General features: G+C 46.6%; 1 protein-coding gene across 1 annotated transcript in view; it reads left to right on the forward strand.

Moving 5' to 3' along the window:
• The window catches only part of TTC28 (tetratricopeptide repeat domain 28), a 585,777-nt gene that overhangs the window by 471,737 nt on the left and 98,433 nt on the right, over window positions 1-15,607 (forward strand). The window contains exons 7-12 of the mRNA XM_034638030.1: window positions 755-2,096; window positions 3,389-3,912; window positions 7,478-7,587; window positions 9,532-9,661; window positions 11,837-12,055; window positions 13,997-14,162. Of these exons, the coding sequence (XP_034493921.1) occupies window positions 755-2,096; window positions 3,389-3,912; window positions 7,478-7,587; window positions 9,532-9,661; window positions 11,837-12,055; window positions 13,997-14,162 (2,491 nt within the window). The remainder of the gene's footprint in view (window positions 1-754; window positions 2,097-3,388; window positions 3,913-7,477; window positions 7,588-9,531; window positions 9,662-11,836; window positions 12,056-13,996; window positions 14,163-15,607) is intronic.

Consider the following 15,607-nt stretch of genomic DNA (forward strand, 5'->3'; position numbering starts at 1 on the left):
CAGAATAGCTTTTGCGTTTGTCTGCTGGCTTCTTTAGAATATATGCCCATGAGTAGGATTGCCGGGTCTGAGCAGGACCGCGTTTGTGGTTCCTGCCATCCTGCTTCTCCACGGGCCGTTCCTGTCCATGTCCAGCAGCTGATGTGTTTACCAATTTCAGGGCAACCTCATCAGTATAGGGTTGCTGTTTAAATTCTTTGTTTGCTAATTTAGTTGAAGTAAAATGGTACTTCGGGGTTGCTTTATTTTGTGTTTCTTAGAATATTAAAGAAATTAGCATTTTCCCCTGTGGTTACTCTTTGTATTTCTTGGATGTGAGATGTCTGCTCACACTTAACTGTTTTTTGCCTATTTCAGTAAACTGGGGGTTGGATTTTAAATTTTTAAAAAAAATCAGACCAAGTGAAATCTTGGAAATCTTGTAAAACACGGTAGCTATTGGATTTTGTCATAGATGTGTCACGTATTTTCCAGTATTGGGTTTGTCTTTTAACTTTAGATATATATTTGAGTATAAAACTTCCTAATTTTGTAATCAAATCTGTCTGTGTTTTTTTTCTGTTGCTTCAAAGCTTAGAAAGCTATCTCCCCTCTGGAGCGCTGATAAATATTTAATTCTACCTTCTGTTATTTTAAATTCTCTAATTCATCTGGATTGGGTTTGAGTATAAATTGAGTTGCAAATTACATTTTTTCCCCCAAACCGCTCATCAGTAATTCTAACCTTTTTCTGTTCCTTTATTCTCTTTCTTAGGAATCATACACCAGATGAAAGGTGATTATGATACGGCTCTGAAACTCCACAAGACCCACCTGTGCATCGCCCAGGAGCTGAGTGACTATGCTGCCCAGGGCCGTGCCTATGGGAATATGGGCAACGCCTACAACGCTCTGGGCATGTACGACCAGGCTGTCAAGTACCACCGGCAGGAGCTGCAGATCTCCATGGAAGTGAATGACCGTGCCTCACAGGCATCCACACATGGGAACCTGGCCGTGGCATACCAGGCCCTGGGGGCCCATGACCGGGCCCTGCAACATTATCAGAACCACCTGAACATTGCTCGGGAGCTTCGTGACATCCAGAGCGAGGCCCGGGCTCTCAGCAACCTGGGCAACTTCCACTGCTCTCGGGGAGAGTATGTCCAGGCCGCCCCCTATTATGAACAGTACCTCCGGCTCGCTCCTGACCTTCAAGACATGGAAGGAGAAGGGAAGGTCTGCCACAATCTTGGCTATGCCCATTACTGCCTTGGAAACTACCAAGAGGCAGTGAAGTACTATGAGCAGGATCTGGCACTGGCCAAAGACCTCCATGACAAACTGAGCCAGGCGAAAGCTTACTGTAACTTGGGCCTAGCATTCAAGGCTCTGCTGAACTTCAGCAAAGCTGAAGAGTGTCAGAAGTACCTACTGTCCCTAGCCCAGTCGCTGAATAATTCCCAGGCTAAATTTCGAGCCCTGGGGAATCTGGGTGATATATTCATCTGTAAAAAAGATATAAATGGTGCAATAAAATTCTATGAGCAGCAGCTGGGCTTAGCTCACCACGTCAAGGACAGAAGACTAGAAGCCAGTGCATATGCAGCCCTGGGCACAGCATACCGGATGATCCAGAAATATGACAAGGCCTTGGGTTATCACACACAGGAACTGGAGGTCTATCAGGAGCTGAGCGACTTGCCGGGGGAGTGCAGAGCTCACGGGCATCTGGCTGCGGTCTACATGGCCCTTGGGAAATATACAATGGCATTCAAGTGTTATGAAGAGCAGCTGGATCTGGGGCAGAAGCTGAAGGACCCCAGTCTGGAAGCCCAGGTCTACGGCAACATGGGGATCACAAAGATGAACATGAATGTGATGGAAGAGGCCATCGGCTACTTCGAGCAGCAGTTGGCCATGTTGCAGCAGCTAAGTGGAAATGAGTCCGTGCTCGACAGGGGCCGGGCCTACGGCAATCTGGGGGATTGCTACGAGGCCCTGGGTGACTATGAGGAAGCTATCAAGTACTATGAACAGTATTTATCTGTTGCCCAGAGTCTGAATCGCATGCAAGACCAAGCCAAGGCTTACCGGGGCCTAGGAAATGGACACAGGTAAAGATGACAGAGGACAGATGTGGTCGATCACGTGCACAAAGAGCCTTTGTGGCAGTGATGGCAACTTAGGGTCTGCACAGCGGCTTGTTACCTATAAAGCATTTTCATACGTATCTTATTTGGCTCCCCCAAAGATTTTGTGAATTTAGTGGGGATATTATTACCCATATGTACGGAGGAAGAAACTAAGGCCCAGAGGTGTTAGGTCGATGTCCAAGGTTACGCAGCTTAAAGATTCAGGACAGTTGAGAGTCAAATGCAGGGCTGTCTGACCCCAAATGCAGTGCTTTTTTGACTACCTCATAATGAGCAAGATAAAAGGGGTAATGTGAACAGGAAAGGTGAATGTATCAATTCAACTGATATTTTCTGAATGTCTCTCATCATATTATATGAATGTGTTTATTAATGCAACACCTATACCCACCAATTATGTGGACTCCCGTTTTGTTGCTTTTAGGGAAAGCCACCTGAAGATGGCAGGAGTGAATAAATATATACTATCATCATCATGCTAGCTAGGCACCTTGCAGAGATATCTTGCTTAATATTTATGGCAATCCTGTATTACCCTACACTTATTATGATCTGCTATGGGATGTAGGATTTACTATCATCCAGAAACAGAGGCTCAGGGAAAGGAATTCATGTGCCCCACACAACTGACTTGGTCTGCCGCCAAAATCCATGCTCTTCCCAGTCTTATCATGTCATCTCTGAGCAGCACAAAAAGACACACTGTTGGCCAAGGTGATGCTTTCCTTCTGAATGTGGGGAACCCAAGAAGGTGTCTGTGTCTGCAGAATTTACGGCCCTTCCAGATCAGCAAGGGATTAGGGCTCCTGGAGTGGAGGAAGGGCAAGGGTCAAACTAAATCATCACCCACAGAGTGCTCTGAGAAGCTCAGGGTGAAAGATTTATAGCCATTGTAAAGTGATTTCAAAAACATAGTCTAAGCGGTAGTGGAAATTGGGAGGCCCAAAGAACCAAACAGTTCACTTGCTATCATTGTGCCTATTAATATATTTTATGTTTCCTCTGGGGTGTATATCCCATTGAATCTCAGGCTCTTGGGAAGGTCACTAAGGGATGACTTTTGAATTGCTTTCCAGATTATGAAATTCCCCTGCATCTCACTCTAAGGGCACATGATAGATTTTAGCTAGAAGAGGAGTTAAGAGCTTCTATAGTAAGTGACAGTGACAAATGCTTTTCATTTTCTCGGGGGCTTTAGCATGTCTGCACCTGCACGAAATAATATCATTGCTTTTCTGTCTACATCCCCACAGGGCAATGGGGAGCTTGCAGCAAGCCCTTGTGTGCTTTGAAAAGAGGCTCGTGGTCGCCCATGAGCTCGGGGAGGCCTTTAATAAAGCCCAGGCCTATGGAGAGCTAGGAAGTCTGCACAGCCAATTAGGGAATTACGAACAAGCCATTTCCTGCCTCGAACGCCAGCTGAACATTGCCAGAGAGATGAAAGACCGAGCTCTGGAAAGTGATGCGGCCTGTGGCCTAGGTGGCGTTTACCAGCAGATGGGGGAATATGATACAGCCCTGCAGTACCACCAGCTCGATCTGCAGATAGCAGAGGAAACCAACAACCCCACATGCCAGGGCCGAGCCTACGGGAACCTGGGCCTGACATATGAATCCCTGGGCACCTTTGAGAGGGCTGTGGTCTATCAAGAACAGCACTTGAGCATCGCTGCACAGATGAATGACTTGGTGGCCAAGACGGTGTCATATAGTAGCCTCGGAAGGACCCATCATGCCTTGCAGAACTATTCCCAGGCAGTCATGTACTTACAGGAAGGTAAGTGAGAAGGTCTGGGGTGGTCTCTCGGTAGACTCTGAGATCGAGTTCAGAGTCTACTCGGAAGGAAGGATGCACAGTTGGAGTGGCCACCTCTGCTTGGAATGAGGTGCTCAGAGGCCACAGCAGCAGTTCCACTCCAAAACCATGGTGCCCCCGCTGGGTGTTCCTTAATAGCACAGAGGCGTTCCCTTGTCCCGAGTGGGTTACCCGGGTTGTGTAACACTGGCAGCCAGCTGCCCAGGGAGCTGATACCCTCCTTGCTCTTCAGAGCGAACGGCACATTCCCACATGAGAGGAATCAAGTAAGATTTAGTTGCATAAAATTTAAGGGCCTGAATCAGAGGAAGACGCCCATCTGTCCCAAGCCCCATTGTCCTTCCTGAAAATATCTAAACTATAACAAAACTGTGAAGAAGTCCCTTTTGTGGCTGCAGCTGAGATTTAACCCCGTGTGAGGGGCGCTCAAGCCGTCGACCAGGCTTCCTTCCCAGTGCTTCTTGCCCACGGTGCTTGACCTGGTGCTATGGCCGTCTTCTTCCAGACAGGCCCAGAAAGTGACTGCGGCTGCCTCCCCTTTCTCCGTCTCCCCTCCCCTCCCCCCCTCGCCCCCCCCCAAGGACAGCTCCTGTCCTCTCTGTCAGGTTCCATACAGCCACCTGAGCCAGTCCTTGGACGCTTCCTTCCTCAGGAAGCAGAAGTCCCACAGCAGTGCGTTGATCCTCCACCCCTTTACGCTTCTGGAAACACAGGGGCACATGGCATCCTCCCATCCTGGGGGAGAAGGACGGCAGATAGGATGTTCTTGGCTCACTAGTAAAAGGAAATAGTTGCTGATTTCCAAGCAAAAACTCCCATTTCCAGCTTCCAAGGGTCTTTGCACATATAGTTTATTTAATCGGATTTCATTCTCATAGTAACCTTCAGGGTGTATCTCTATTCCCGTTTGCGGCCAAATGACCTGAGGCTCAGAGAGTACAGTGGCTTGGTCCTGACCGTGTGGTCAGTTTGTGGTCCAGCCCAAGTTTTCCAACCCCAGGAACCACACGAGACCCTGTGTGGAGTTGTTTCTAAGCACAGAGCAGGGTTGGAACAATAATATATCCCCCATTACTCCTGAGCCCCAGCTGGGGAGCCAGGAGGGAGGGAAGCAGGAAGCAAAGGGTAGAATCGGCCAGGAGCTGATGGTTTGCTGTCATCCTTTGTACAGACCAGGGATTGCTCTGGCCTGCAGGCTGAGAGGTTACTGAGAGGTTGGGAGCCACTTCCCAGACCTTACTTGGCTGCCACTCCATGGGCGCTCTGCCTCCATGCATTAAATATGAGAGTTGGCTTTGGGTTTCCCGAAACTTGACTGTGGTAAAATTCCAACAGACTGGGGGCGATTTTCGGTCGAATTTGTGAAAACTATTAAATTCAGACCCAGCATATGACAACCTTTCAGCTGTGTTCTTTTGTACTTCCTGAAATATTGTTTCCATAAAGCAGCTGCTTTGCCTGAGACGTTGTAACATAATTCTATATTTATGGAAAACTCTCAATTTCATTTTTATTGTTTCTTGTAATTTTAAGTCTCGCAGAGGTCTGAATTCTCATCATGGCATCTCCCTGGTTTCTCTTCCGTGGATGTGCTCCACCAGAGAGCCTGGTGTGCCTCATGGGTCGGATTAGATGCCTCTTCTCATGAGCTGTTACAGGTGCGGACACCTGGAAAGGCCCCGAGTCGGGTCTGCAGCCTCTTGCACTGAAGAAACAGTTCAGCTGGAAACCACCTTGGTGCCCCCCCGCCGGCTTTCAGAGGGGACTGGGAGTCAGCATCACCCTGTCCCAGGGCACTAGAACCTCATAGGTGGGGCCTGGTCTGAGATTTTTGTATAAACTCTCCAGGTGTAGACAACCCTGGTCAGAGCCACTGGTCTCACCCAGCTTTTTCTCTTTTTGCAAATAAAGAAAAGGAGCCTGGACCCATTTAGTGACTTACGTGGAGTTACATGCAACTAGTTCCTGGGAAGCCATGCTTCAGGGATGCTGGGTGGGTGGGTTAGATTCCTAGGAGGCAGAAGCAGATAGGAAAAGGCAGGACAGATACCATGTCTGTCTGCCTGGTGGCTTTTAGCTCTTCATTGGAGAACCTCTGACTATGGGCTTGATTGTGTCCTACGTGCTGGGGATCCAGCAGGGAACACAGTCCCTGCTCGCACAGAACTTACCTTTGGTGGCGGGGGGGCGACCTCAGTGGATTTTACTTCCAACTCATGGACCCAAATCTAGCAGGGATAGCTGCCTTGAAGAATGAATATGGTTAGTGTGTTGAAGGTTAAAACCACCAGTATTCTCCTGGTTTTCATCCAAGAACCATCTTCTTCCACTTGTGTTCCCATTCTATGATGTATGGTAACATGTGAGTAATTTGCAAGTATTATTTTTGTTACCCAGTGACATGATTTAAACTTAAAATGGTATTTCTAAGTTTTCTGAGTTAAGTGCATTGTGAAATGCATAATATTTTATGAGCGTGAACCTGAATATCACTTTTATTATCCTCCAACTGACTCAGTTCCTTTTCCGAAGTCACAAATTGCATGGACCCAGCATGCACAGAGGCAGGCTCCCATCCACTCTAAATTAGATTGTAAAAAGGAAGTCGTTCCTTTGTGCGTGTAGCTGTAGCGTGGGAGCCTTCCTGCGCTCTTCTGCACAAGCTAACTCCTGTGTACAGAGAGCCAGACCATGGGGACAAAGTGATGCTGAGTACTGCTTAGTGACCAGTACAATAAATGGTTGCCCTCAGATATCACTCCCCCAAAGCCCTGGAGGCTGCTGGTGTCCCGAAAGCCAGGCACTTGCTGTAGGTAAGTGACCCAAACTGCAGGTGTCTGTCTGAAGGCCATTAGAATGAGGACAGTCTCATTTAAGGCTTTCAACTCATAATAGTACTTGTTCTATAACCCTGCCGAGGCATATCAAAGTCTCAGCCTTAAAGGAAAAACAGATTGGACATGAAATGCCTCAGTGGCATCAGTAACAGAAGGCAGGGTCTGACGGTGTGAGCCTTCTGCTTTTGGGAGAACATCAGATGTGTCTCCCATAAACACTAATTGGCTGCTATGTACGTGAGATAGGAAAGAGTATTAGCTTGGCTTCTGTACTTGACTTGAACTGTTGGGAAAAGCTTTTGCCCGCCAAAGAATTCGGTTAGATAAATTTATAGGCCAGGAGTTTTCATTTGCAAAGCTAGGGATTTCACAGCTGGGAGGGCAGCCAGGTTAGGTTCCATTCATTTCAGTGTTTCTACCTGCCCTGCAAACCTGTTTCCTGCTGATAGCCATCACCTGAGCTCTTGCTGGGGCATCTTGGAATGTCTTAGAAAGGTTGCCACTAACACAGAATTTGAAGAGAATGCTTACTCTGCCTTGACTGATTCTACTCTTGTCCTGCATTTTATTTAGCTGTGTTAACATTCTTTATATACGCCTGAGGCAGAATTACCCTCCAGGACTCCTTGGCAGGGGTGGGGGATTGTCTGTCTTCTGTGTGTCCTTAGAATTTTTCTATCTGATTTTAGGCTTAAGGTTAGCTGAGCAACTGGGCCGAAGAGAAGATGAAGCCAAAATTCGCCATGGTCTTGGCCTCTCCCTTTGGGCTAGTGGGAATCTGGAGGAGGCCCAACACCAGGTGAGCAGGAGAACCCCTGTCCCAAGTGGATTTTTTTTCCAGAAGCATGGAAGGCCTTGGGATTACTGTCCTAGTATTGATGACATTCGCTAGAAGGTGCTAACCTTCTCAACCCTTGGGTTGACGTACAGGATCAACAGAACCATAGTCGAGATTCTTGCTCACTTGTACGATAGATTTCTCAATGATTTCTTTGGAATTCTTGTGTTATGTGCTACCATTCCTCCTTAAACCTTAATATGAAATCGCATACATTTTATGACAGAAGTAATTCAAGAATTCATGATTGGATTTAATGTCTTTATAGGTTTCTGGACATATCGGTAGATACTTCCCTCTCTCTCACACACCCACACACCCATACACATACACGCACCCATACACACACACACACACACAGAGTTCATGTGTCTGCATATGCACAAATAGTTGAAGAGACACCCACTCTCATGCTGGCTCTGGAGACTGGGAAGATCCTAGAGTTGTGGTTCCTCTGTCAAGCTGAAGGAGTTGTGAGATGACATCATCCAAAATCACACACTCAGCTGCTTAGGCAGTGTGTGAGTAATGACTGCTGAGACATTGGGCTAGGCTCAGGGGCACAAGGGCAAGTAAATCAAGGCTCCTATCAGAGGTACTCACAGGAATTGAGGAGGTGATGTGACTGAACTTGTGTCATGGCCTCCTGGAATGTGATGGTATTTTACTCTCCTTATTATTTATTTATTTTTAAAGATTTTTATTTTATTTGTTTGACATAGAGAGAGACAGCCAGCGAGAGAGGGAACACAGGCAGGGGGAGTGGGAGAGGAAGAAGCAGGCTCATAGCGGAGGAGCCTGATGTGGGGCTCGATCCCATAACGCCGGGGTCATGCCCTGAACCGAAGGCAGACGCTTAACGACTGAGCCACCCAGGCACCCCTTTACTCTCCTTTTTAAACTATTAAAGGCAGTTTAAAGAATTCTTTAGTTCCTTGTTTAAAAAATTAAAATTTATATTACTATAGTGATTTGCAATTTTCGAGTACTGTCACTCACTGATTTTATTCCTCGAATAACTCTGTGAGGTAGAATGATAACCATCCCCTTTATAGAAGAGAAGGAACTGAGGCTCCAAATCTTGCCCAAGGTCACAGGATGAATTAGTGATAGAGTTGGGGATACTAAATCTAAGTCTCTTAGTCTTGGAATTCTATTTTTTAAATTTGCATGAACTTAAAATTGGATATTATTTCCTACATATGAATATTAGAAAAAAGTCTTATGGAGAAGCTCCTTAGAGCAGCAGGACAGTGTCTCTGTAGGAATGTCGTGCATCTGGTCCTGTCGGTGTCCCTGTGAGCAGGTGTGGCTTCGGCAGAGCTTGTCCTGGGAAGACCTGCCCCTGGTCTCTGTGGCGGAGGGCAGTGTTTGATTTGGCTAAGCTGCCTGCAAAAAGCTGACTCCTCCTGAAAGAGTGGTTGTCTGCACCTCCTTACCCCCCTCCCCCCGTCCGCCAGCCTTGTCCATTTCCAGCCTGCCTGCTCCATACCCGCTCTCACTCTGGCCCTGGGGCTCCGTGAGGGGCGGGGAGGGGGGAGGTAAATTATGGTTGCTTGATGACAAAGGGAGAGGCTTTTTGTTTGTGTTCATCAAAATCAGCACTTGGTTGGATTAATAGCTGTTTTTTTTCCTTGCAACTTTCAGACTAGAAGTCCATAACCTTTGTGTTTTAGATCCCTCTAAGTGAGCACATAAAGTATAATTTCCAGGGTGTGATCTGATACGATGCCACTTCCGGTCCACAAGGACCTACCTGGAAATAAAGATTCATCCTTTCAAACCTCTTAGAAAACTGGTTTTAGATTGGGGCACCAAGTTGGGTGCAGAAGTTGTCTCTGGCCAGTGAACAGGTGGACAGCGGTTTCTGGGGAATGAATGACATTCTTTGTCCCCTCCTTGCAGCTCTACAGGGCATCGGCCTTGTTTGAAACAATCCGACATGAGGCGCAGCTGAGCACAGACTACAGACTCTCCCTCTTTGACCTGCAGACTTCATCCTACCAGGCCTTGCAGCGGGTGCTCGTCAGCCTGGGTGAGAACGGCCGGGGTTCCCACTTCTTGTGAGCGCGCCCGCGTGTCTGAGTCGTTCCGGGGTTGCTGGGGCAAAAACTGATTCGTTGTTACAACAGGCCATGAAGCCACAACTGCAATCCAGTCATCGAACTCATGTTCGTTAATTCAGCAAGTATTTATAGAGCACGTACCACGTGCTGTGTGCCAGCCCTGGGAATGAAAGTCAAGAAGGCCTGGCTTCTGACTCCAGAAGCATTTAGCCTGATGAAAGAAGTCAGTGAGTCCAGCACGATGTGACTGATGCTTAGGGTAAAAGAAACTCAGGTGCTGTGAAAACAAAGTGTTTTGGCAGGCAGACCCAGGAGCCAGAGAAGGTGTCCTGGGCTAGAGATGCTTGAGCCAGCGGTCCCCCTCAGGTTCCCTCCCACCACTGATACCTGGGGAGAGTACCTGAGAAGATGCCTGGCCTCTTCCCTCTTTCCTTTGCCACATATGTTTTTCGTTTGCTGTCTAGTAAATGTTTTTACTCTCTGGGTCTGCCTTCTGGGCTGTGACCAGTCAGTGATAACTCTCCCAGTCCTGTGTGTGGCATCGTGCTGGGGCAGCATGCATTACCCTCACCGGGGCCTCCACTGTCTGTCACCCTCTTCCAGCTGCCCTGGCCTCTGCCTCTTGTCAGGCCTGTCCAGCTCTGCAGACCATTTCCCCCAACCCAGAACTTGGGTGGAAGAGGTACTCACCAGAACTAACAATGTCTTTGAAGTTGGATGTTGAGGCCTTGTCAGTAATAACCTGTCCTTTGCTGTGTGTATCGGAATGCTCAAACTTCCCCCTTGAAAAATGTATCTATTAAATGTGCTCATTGCCTGAGATTACAATTTATTATCTATTATAATCACAGTGTTAAGTCTGCCTAACACTTTGGGGCCGATTTTCCAATGTGCACAGAAATCATCCCTGCTGTTCCAGTTAATAACTTAATAGGGTAAAGAAGACATTTGCATACACACATGTAAATCCCCACTTTCTACTGATTCTGGAGCTGCAGGAAGCTAGGCATCCTCGAAGTGCTGTTGGAGCTGCAAAATCTGGTCTCCTGCCTCTGCCTGCTCTCTCTTTGGACCCTAGCTCGAGCAAATCTTCCATATCTGTATTTATGATGCAAGCAAATCCTCTGCATTGTATTCATTCTCAATACTCTAAACAATCCTCACTTGAAAGTATGTTGCTTTATACTTTTGGTGCCCTCATGTGTGTGCATTTAGCTTTTAAACTAGATAACAGACTAGTCTCTTAGGGAAAGTGGGATCAGGAATTGGATTGAAAGACTGAGGAAAAGCTTTGAAAGAGAGAAGCAGTTTCAAAGAACTAAAGACTTCAGAGCTTTAAACCCTCTGCCCGTGGGGACTGGAAGTGAAGAGAAGCGAATGTGCGGGAGCCTGGAATGGAATGAGGTCTCAGCTCTAACAATAACATCACCTGCTATATATGTGGTACTTTGAATAACCCATCCAGGCATCCTCACATACAGCACCTCGGTTAACCTTTACAGTAGCCCTTTGAGATAGGCAAGGCCACTGTTAGGACCCTCCTTTTGAGCCGAGGTCAATGAAAGGGGATAGGATACACTCAGCGGAGGGACTGGCAGGTGTAAAGGCACAGAGATAGCACTTGGGCCAGTGGTGGGGGTGTGCTAGTGGGGCTGGACAGTGCAACGCATAGACGGGCTACATTGAAGAGAGAGCCAGTCCTGTAGGCTTATCTGCCAAGGTCAAGTCAGAATCAGAGTTGAGCAGGGAAGTCAGAGGGTAACCAGCATGCAAAGCATTAGGTCCAAATAGCTAAAGTGAATGGGGTCAGATGCCAGGAGGCCAGGGAGGAACTCAGGATGTGGATCAGAGAACAGGCAGGGCTGAGGACCATCCTCTGAACAAAGTTGGTTCTTTGGGGGTATCACTGTCAATGGGGGAAAGCCCAATGGCTTTAGAGTGGTGGGAGAATCTGCAAATGTGGGGTTTTATAAGAGTGGTGCTGTTCCCATCATCTGAGGCAGGGGGTTGGATTTGAAACAGAGGCTGTGCCCCACAGAGGAGTGCAGAGACACGTTTCTGCCCAGCATCTCTGTACCTGATAGCCCTCTGTGGATAAACACACTCCCCCAGGGATTCCTCACTGTGTGGCTTTTGTGTCCTAGGCCATCATGATGAAGCCCTAGCTGTGGCAGAAAGAGGACGGACGCGGGCATTTGCCGATCTTCTGGTAGAACGACAAACAGGACAACAGGACTCTGACCCCTACTCCCCAGTCACTATTGATCAGATCTTAGAGATGGTTAACGGCCAGAGGGGACTAGTGCTTTACTATTCCCTGGCCGCAGGCTACCTGTATAGCTGGCTGCTTGCTCCTGGGGCAGGTAAGATCTCCTTCTGTGGGAACCGGGCGATTAAGACACTAGACTGTGAGAGTCTAATGAATAGGGGTAGAAGAGGTGCATTACCGTAGATCAGACTAGGGAGCTGATGTCGGCTTTCAGCAGAACCCCAGCCACGGCGACATTCTGTGGTGGGGCCTTCAATTAATAAGCCCAGCTTTCTCATTCCCCCAAGAAATCGCTGCTCCTCGCTGGTGAATGTGGAAGCATTTATCAAGGAACACGAAGAGCAAGAGGATTAATTTCACCAGCAGCCCTATTTTTAGACAGCTGTTGTTCATTAGCTAATAAAGCAATGCCTGTAAGTCCTAACGAGTTCTTTCTAGATATGATTTAATAATTGTGACCCTTTGTCATGGTAAAGTTAGAGAGACTAAAATGATAATGGCAGCTCTTATCACAGTATATAAATGAAGTCTTATGCTTGGAATTTCCGAGTTTAGCAGAACCCACTTTAACCAGTTCTGTTGTAAATCTATTTCCGAAGTAAAAATCCCCTTTGATTAAATCGGCATTAAATGTTCAGGCTGTAACTGTTTCACTAAATACAGAACCACTAATTAGCTGTTAGGGCCATATTTTTTGCATAATAAAATGCTGATGGCTTTACCATGTTGGAGACACACCAGATCCAATTAGAGTTTATTGACGGGGGAAGTGGATCTTATAATTGGGAATCTTGAAGAATGGGCTTCTTGAATATCTGTAAGCCAATTTCAGAAAGTTCAACTGCCAGGGAGAATTGACAAGATTTTCTTGATTGTGTTTCAGTCCCTTTGATTTAAAAAAAAAAAAAAAGGATGGCTGGATGACAACTCTCAGATGCCTGTTGGGTCCTAAGCACTCGTGCCTGTACATTCGGTGCCTTGGCGTTCTTTTTTATAATCTTTCCCCCTCAAGTTCATGTTTTTTATGGGCTTTCCATAAAGAACACTCTTACCTCTGACCTTTCTATGCTGAAGGTTTTATTTATGATGTTCATGGTGAGCTGGTGAGTGTCAGCTGCTGTGGAATGAATCCCTGTGTATGCCAGCCCCTCAGAGGGGCCCTGATGCCTAGGAGGACATGGCTGATGATGGAGGTATCAAGCTCTTTCTCTCTGTCATTGTTATGTTTTGGGGACATGATTTGACAGGTGGTATGTCCAAATCCCTGTAATAATGAGCCATGTATAATGAGGCTCCCATTGTTTCTCTTTCCTGTCCTCTTTGCTCTTAATGAGACTCTGAAGCTTTCACTGGGGCTCTAATCCAATCAGAGAGGACTAGCGTTTTCCAGGGCTGACACACCTCATTACCATTTGAGAATATGTCCTGTGTTTATTGCCAGAAAACCACTATGGATTGCTTCAGTTTCATGCAGCCATAATTTTTTTGCTCCTTTAATCCATTAATGATGGTTGACCAGTTAGTCTTATTTAAAAATGGTTTAAAATATTTTTATCTGGCCTTTGTACGACAACATATTTATTTTGACTAGCTTTTGTGAAATAAAAGGTCTTTGAGTAACACAGTTTCTACTTGGCTAGTTATATTTTTGTTCAAGATTTCCATTTCTGGGGAAAATATACCTTGGCATGCTCATGCACCTTTCAGGAAAGAAAACTTTCCCTAGTTGGTGCTTCTGAGAAGCATCTATTTGGAAATACATACGAAGGAGTCATCATTCCATGAGCTGCTGAATTTAGTGTTAAGAGCAGAAGCCTTGTCTTGAATTCCCTGGTTTCAAGCACCAAACCTAATGATGAAAGCGTAGAAATGGGTACTAACCAAATTCTGGAAAGCCCTCTCAAAACCTCAGATTTCAGGACTTCTTCACATGGTTTGGTTGGCATGCTTGCCCAAGAGGGCTATCCCCTGCCTCCAGCCCTACCTCCCGTTACCCTGGTCTTGCATAATGTTGGCTGTGCCTGTCTGGTTTCAGGAATTCTGAAGTTTCACGAACACTACCTGGGTGATAATGCGGTGGAAAACTCCAGTGACTTCCAGGCCGGCAGCAGCACGGCTCTTCCAACAGCCACCAGCTCGGCCCTCGAGCAGCACATCGCCAGTGTGCGAGAGTCCCTGGGGGTAGAGTCTTACTACTCAAGGCAAGTAATACAACATTCCCAGTCCCATCTTCAGATACAATCTCAGGGGTATTGGGGTTTTTTTCTCTCTTTCTTTTGTAAAGATCCTATTTGAGCTAAATGGAAGAAATCTATGGAATTTGCACTTTTGTGCGAAGTCTGTTCACAGTTGCTGCAGGAGAAACAAATATGTGTCTCTGGAGGGCAGACCCCTTCATGGGCTGTCTTTATTCTTTCTGGTCATTTCCTTTCAGATAGGGAAAGGTCTCCTCAGAAATGCACATTTTCTAAGGAGGGTTTGTTTGTAGGACGTTTAAACCTACACATGGCTTTGAATTTAACATACCAGCTAATTAAAACTGACGCAATGGGTTATAAACCGATTAATAATGGGTTTGTTTGTACTATGGCCGTTTGAGAGAGTAACTGAACACTAGTGACAGGATCTGTGCGTTGTGGGGCTGAGGTGCAGGAAAGTTGAACTCCCAGCGTCGAGAATAGAGATGGGAAGTGCTTTTCACAAAGATTGTAAACGTTATATGCTTATGGAAACATTTTATCATGATTGACTATTTTACATGCAGAACATAATTTCCACAAGCACCCTGCTGCTGGAGAAAATAGAAAGAAGAGGGAGCCACAGAGCTGGGTGGTCACCAGATTTTCAGGCATCTCAGCCCTCCTTCCTGTGCTCAATAAGTGTCAAGAAGGTCTGTGTGTCAGAGAATCTTGGGTTAGCTTGGTGTCAGGTCCCAGGGAGATCTGCTTGTCTCTTGAATGATTTCACTTGCAATCATGGAAATCCTAACATATCACCCTAATTCTTTGGAGAAGCTTATCCCAGACTTCCGAGTATGTGTTGGTCAGTGCCAGCAGCTGGGTTGATCTTTGGGGGTGCTTATAAAGCTGGGGACAAGTTCTTAGATGAACTTGGATAATGTAATGTCAAGAGTGGAAGGTGCTGTCGGGTCTTCTAGCTGAACTCCTTTATTTAGCAGAAGCCAGCACAGAATAAGACTGCTGACAGCCAAGTTCGTGTCAGAGTTAGGATCACAATAGAGATCTCACCCAGACTCCCAGGCCACTGCTTGTTCTGTTTTTAATTATCAAAATTAATATCATATTTGAGAAAATAGCCAAAACATGTAAGAATGTCATCTCCGGCTTCTGTGTGTGTGAAGTGTGAGCAGGCTTCAGCCACATGCACACATCGTTGTCTTGTTTCTTCTATGACTGTGGTGCCTCCTGGAGCATCCCTTTGCTTAACCCTGGGTAGCAGGGTGCTGATTACAGGGGCTTGATGGTGTGGTAACTCCAAGAACTTGGAAGTATAGCTGTTCTCTGAAATGTAATTATACGTGACCATAAAATAGGTTAGGCCAGGCGTGTACAAAGCTACTTCAGCAACAGAATGGCACTGCAGCCAGCCTGATTCCACCATAACCTGACCAGAGTTATTGCCGATC

This window comes from Ailuropoda melanoleuca, chromosome 12 (genome assembly GCF_002007445.2).
Source record: "Ailuropoda melanoleuca isolate Jingjing chromosome 12, ASM200744v2, whole genome shotgun sequence".
Classification (NCBI taxonomy): Eukaryota; Metazoa; Chordata; class Mammalia; order Carnivora; family Ursidae; genus Ailuropoda; species Ailuropoda melanoleuca.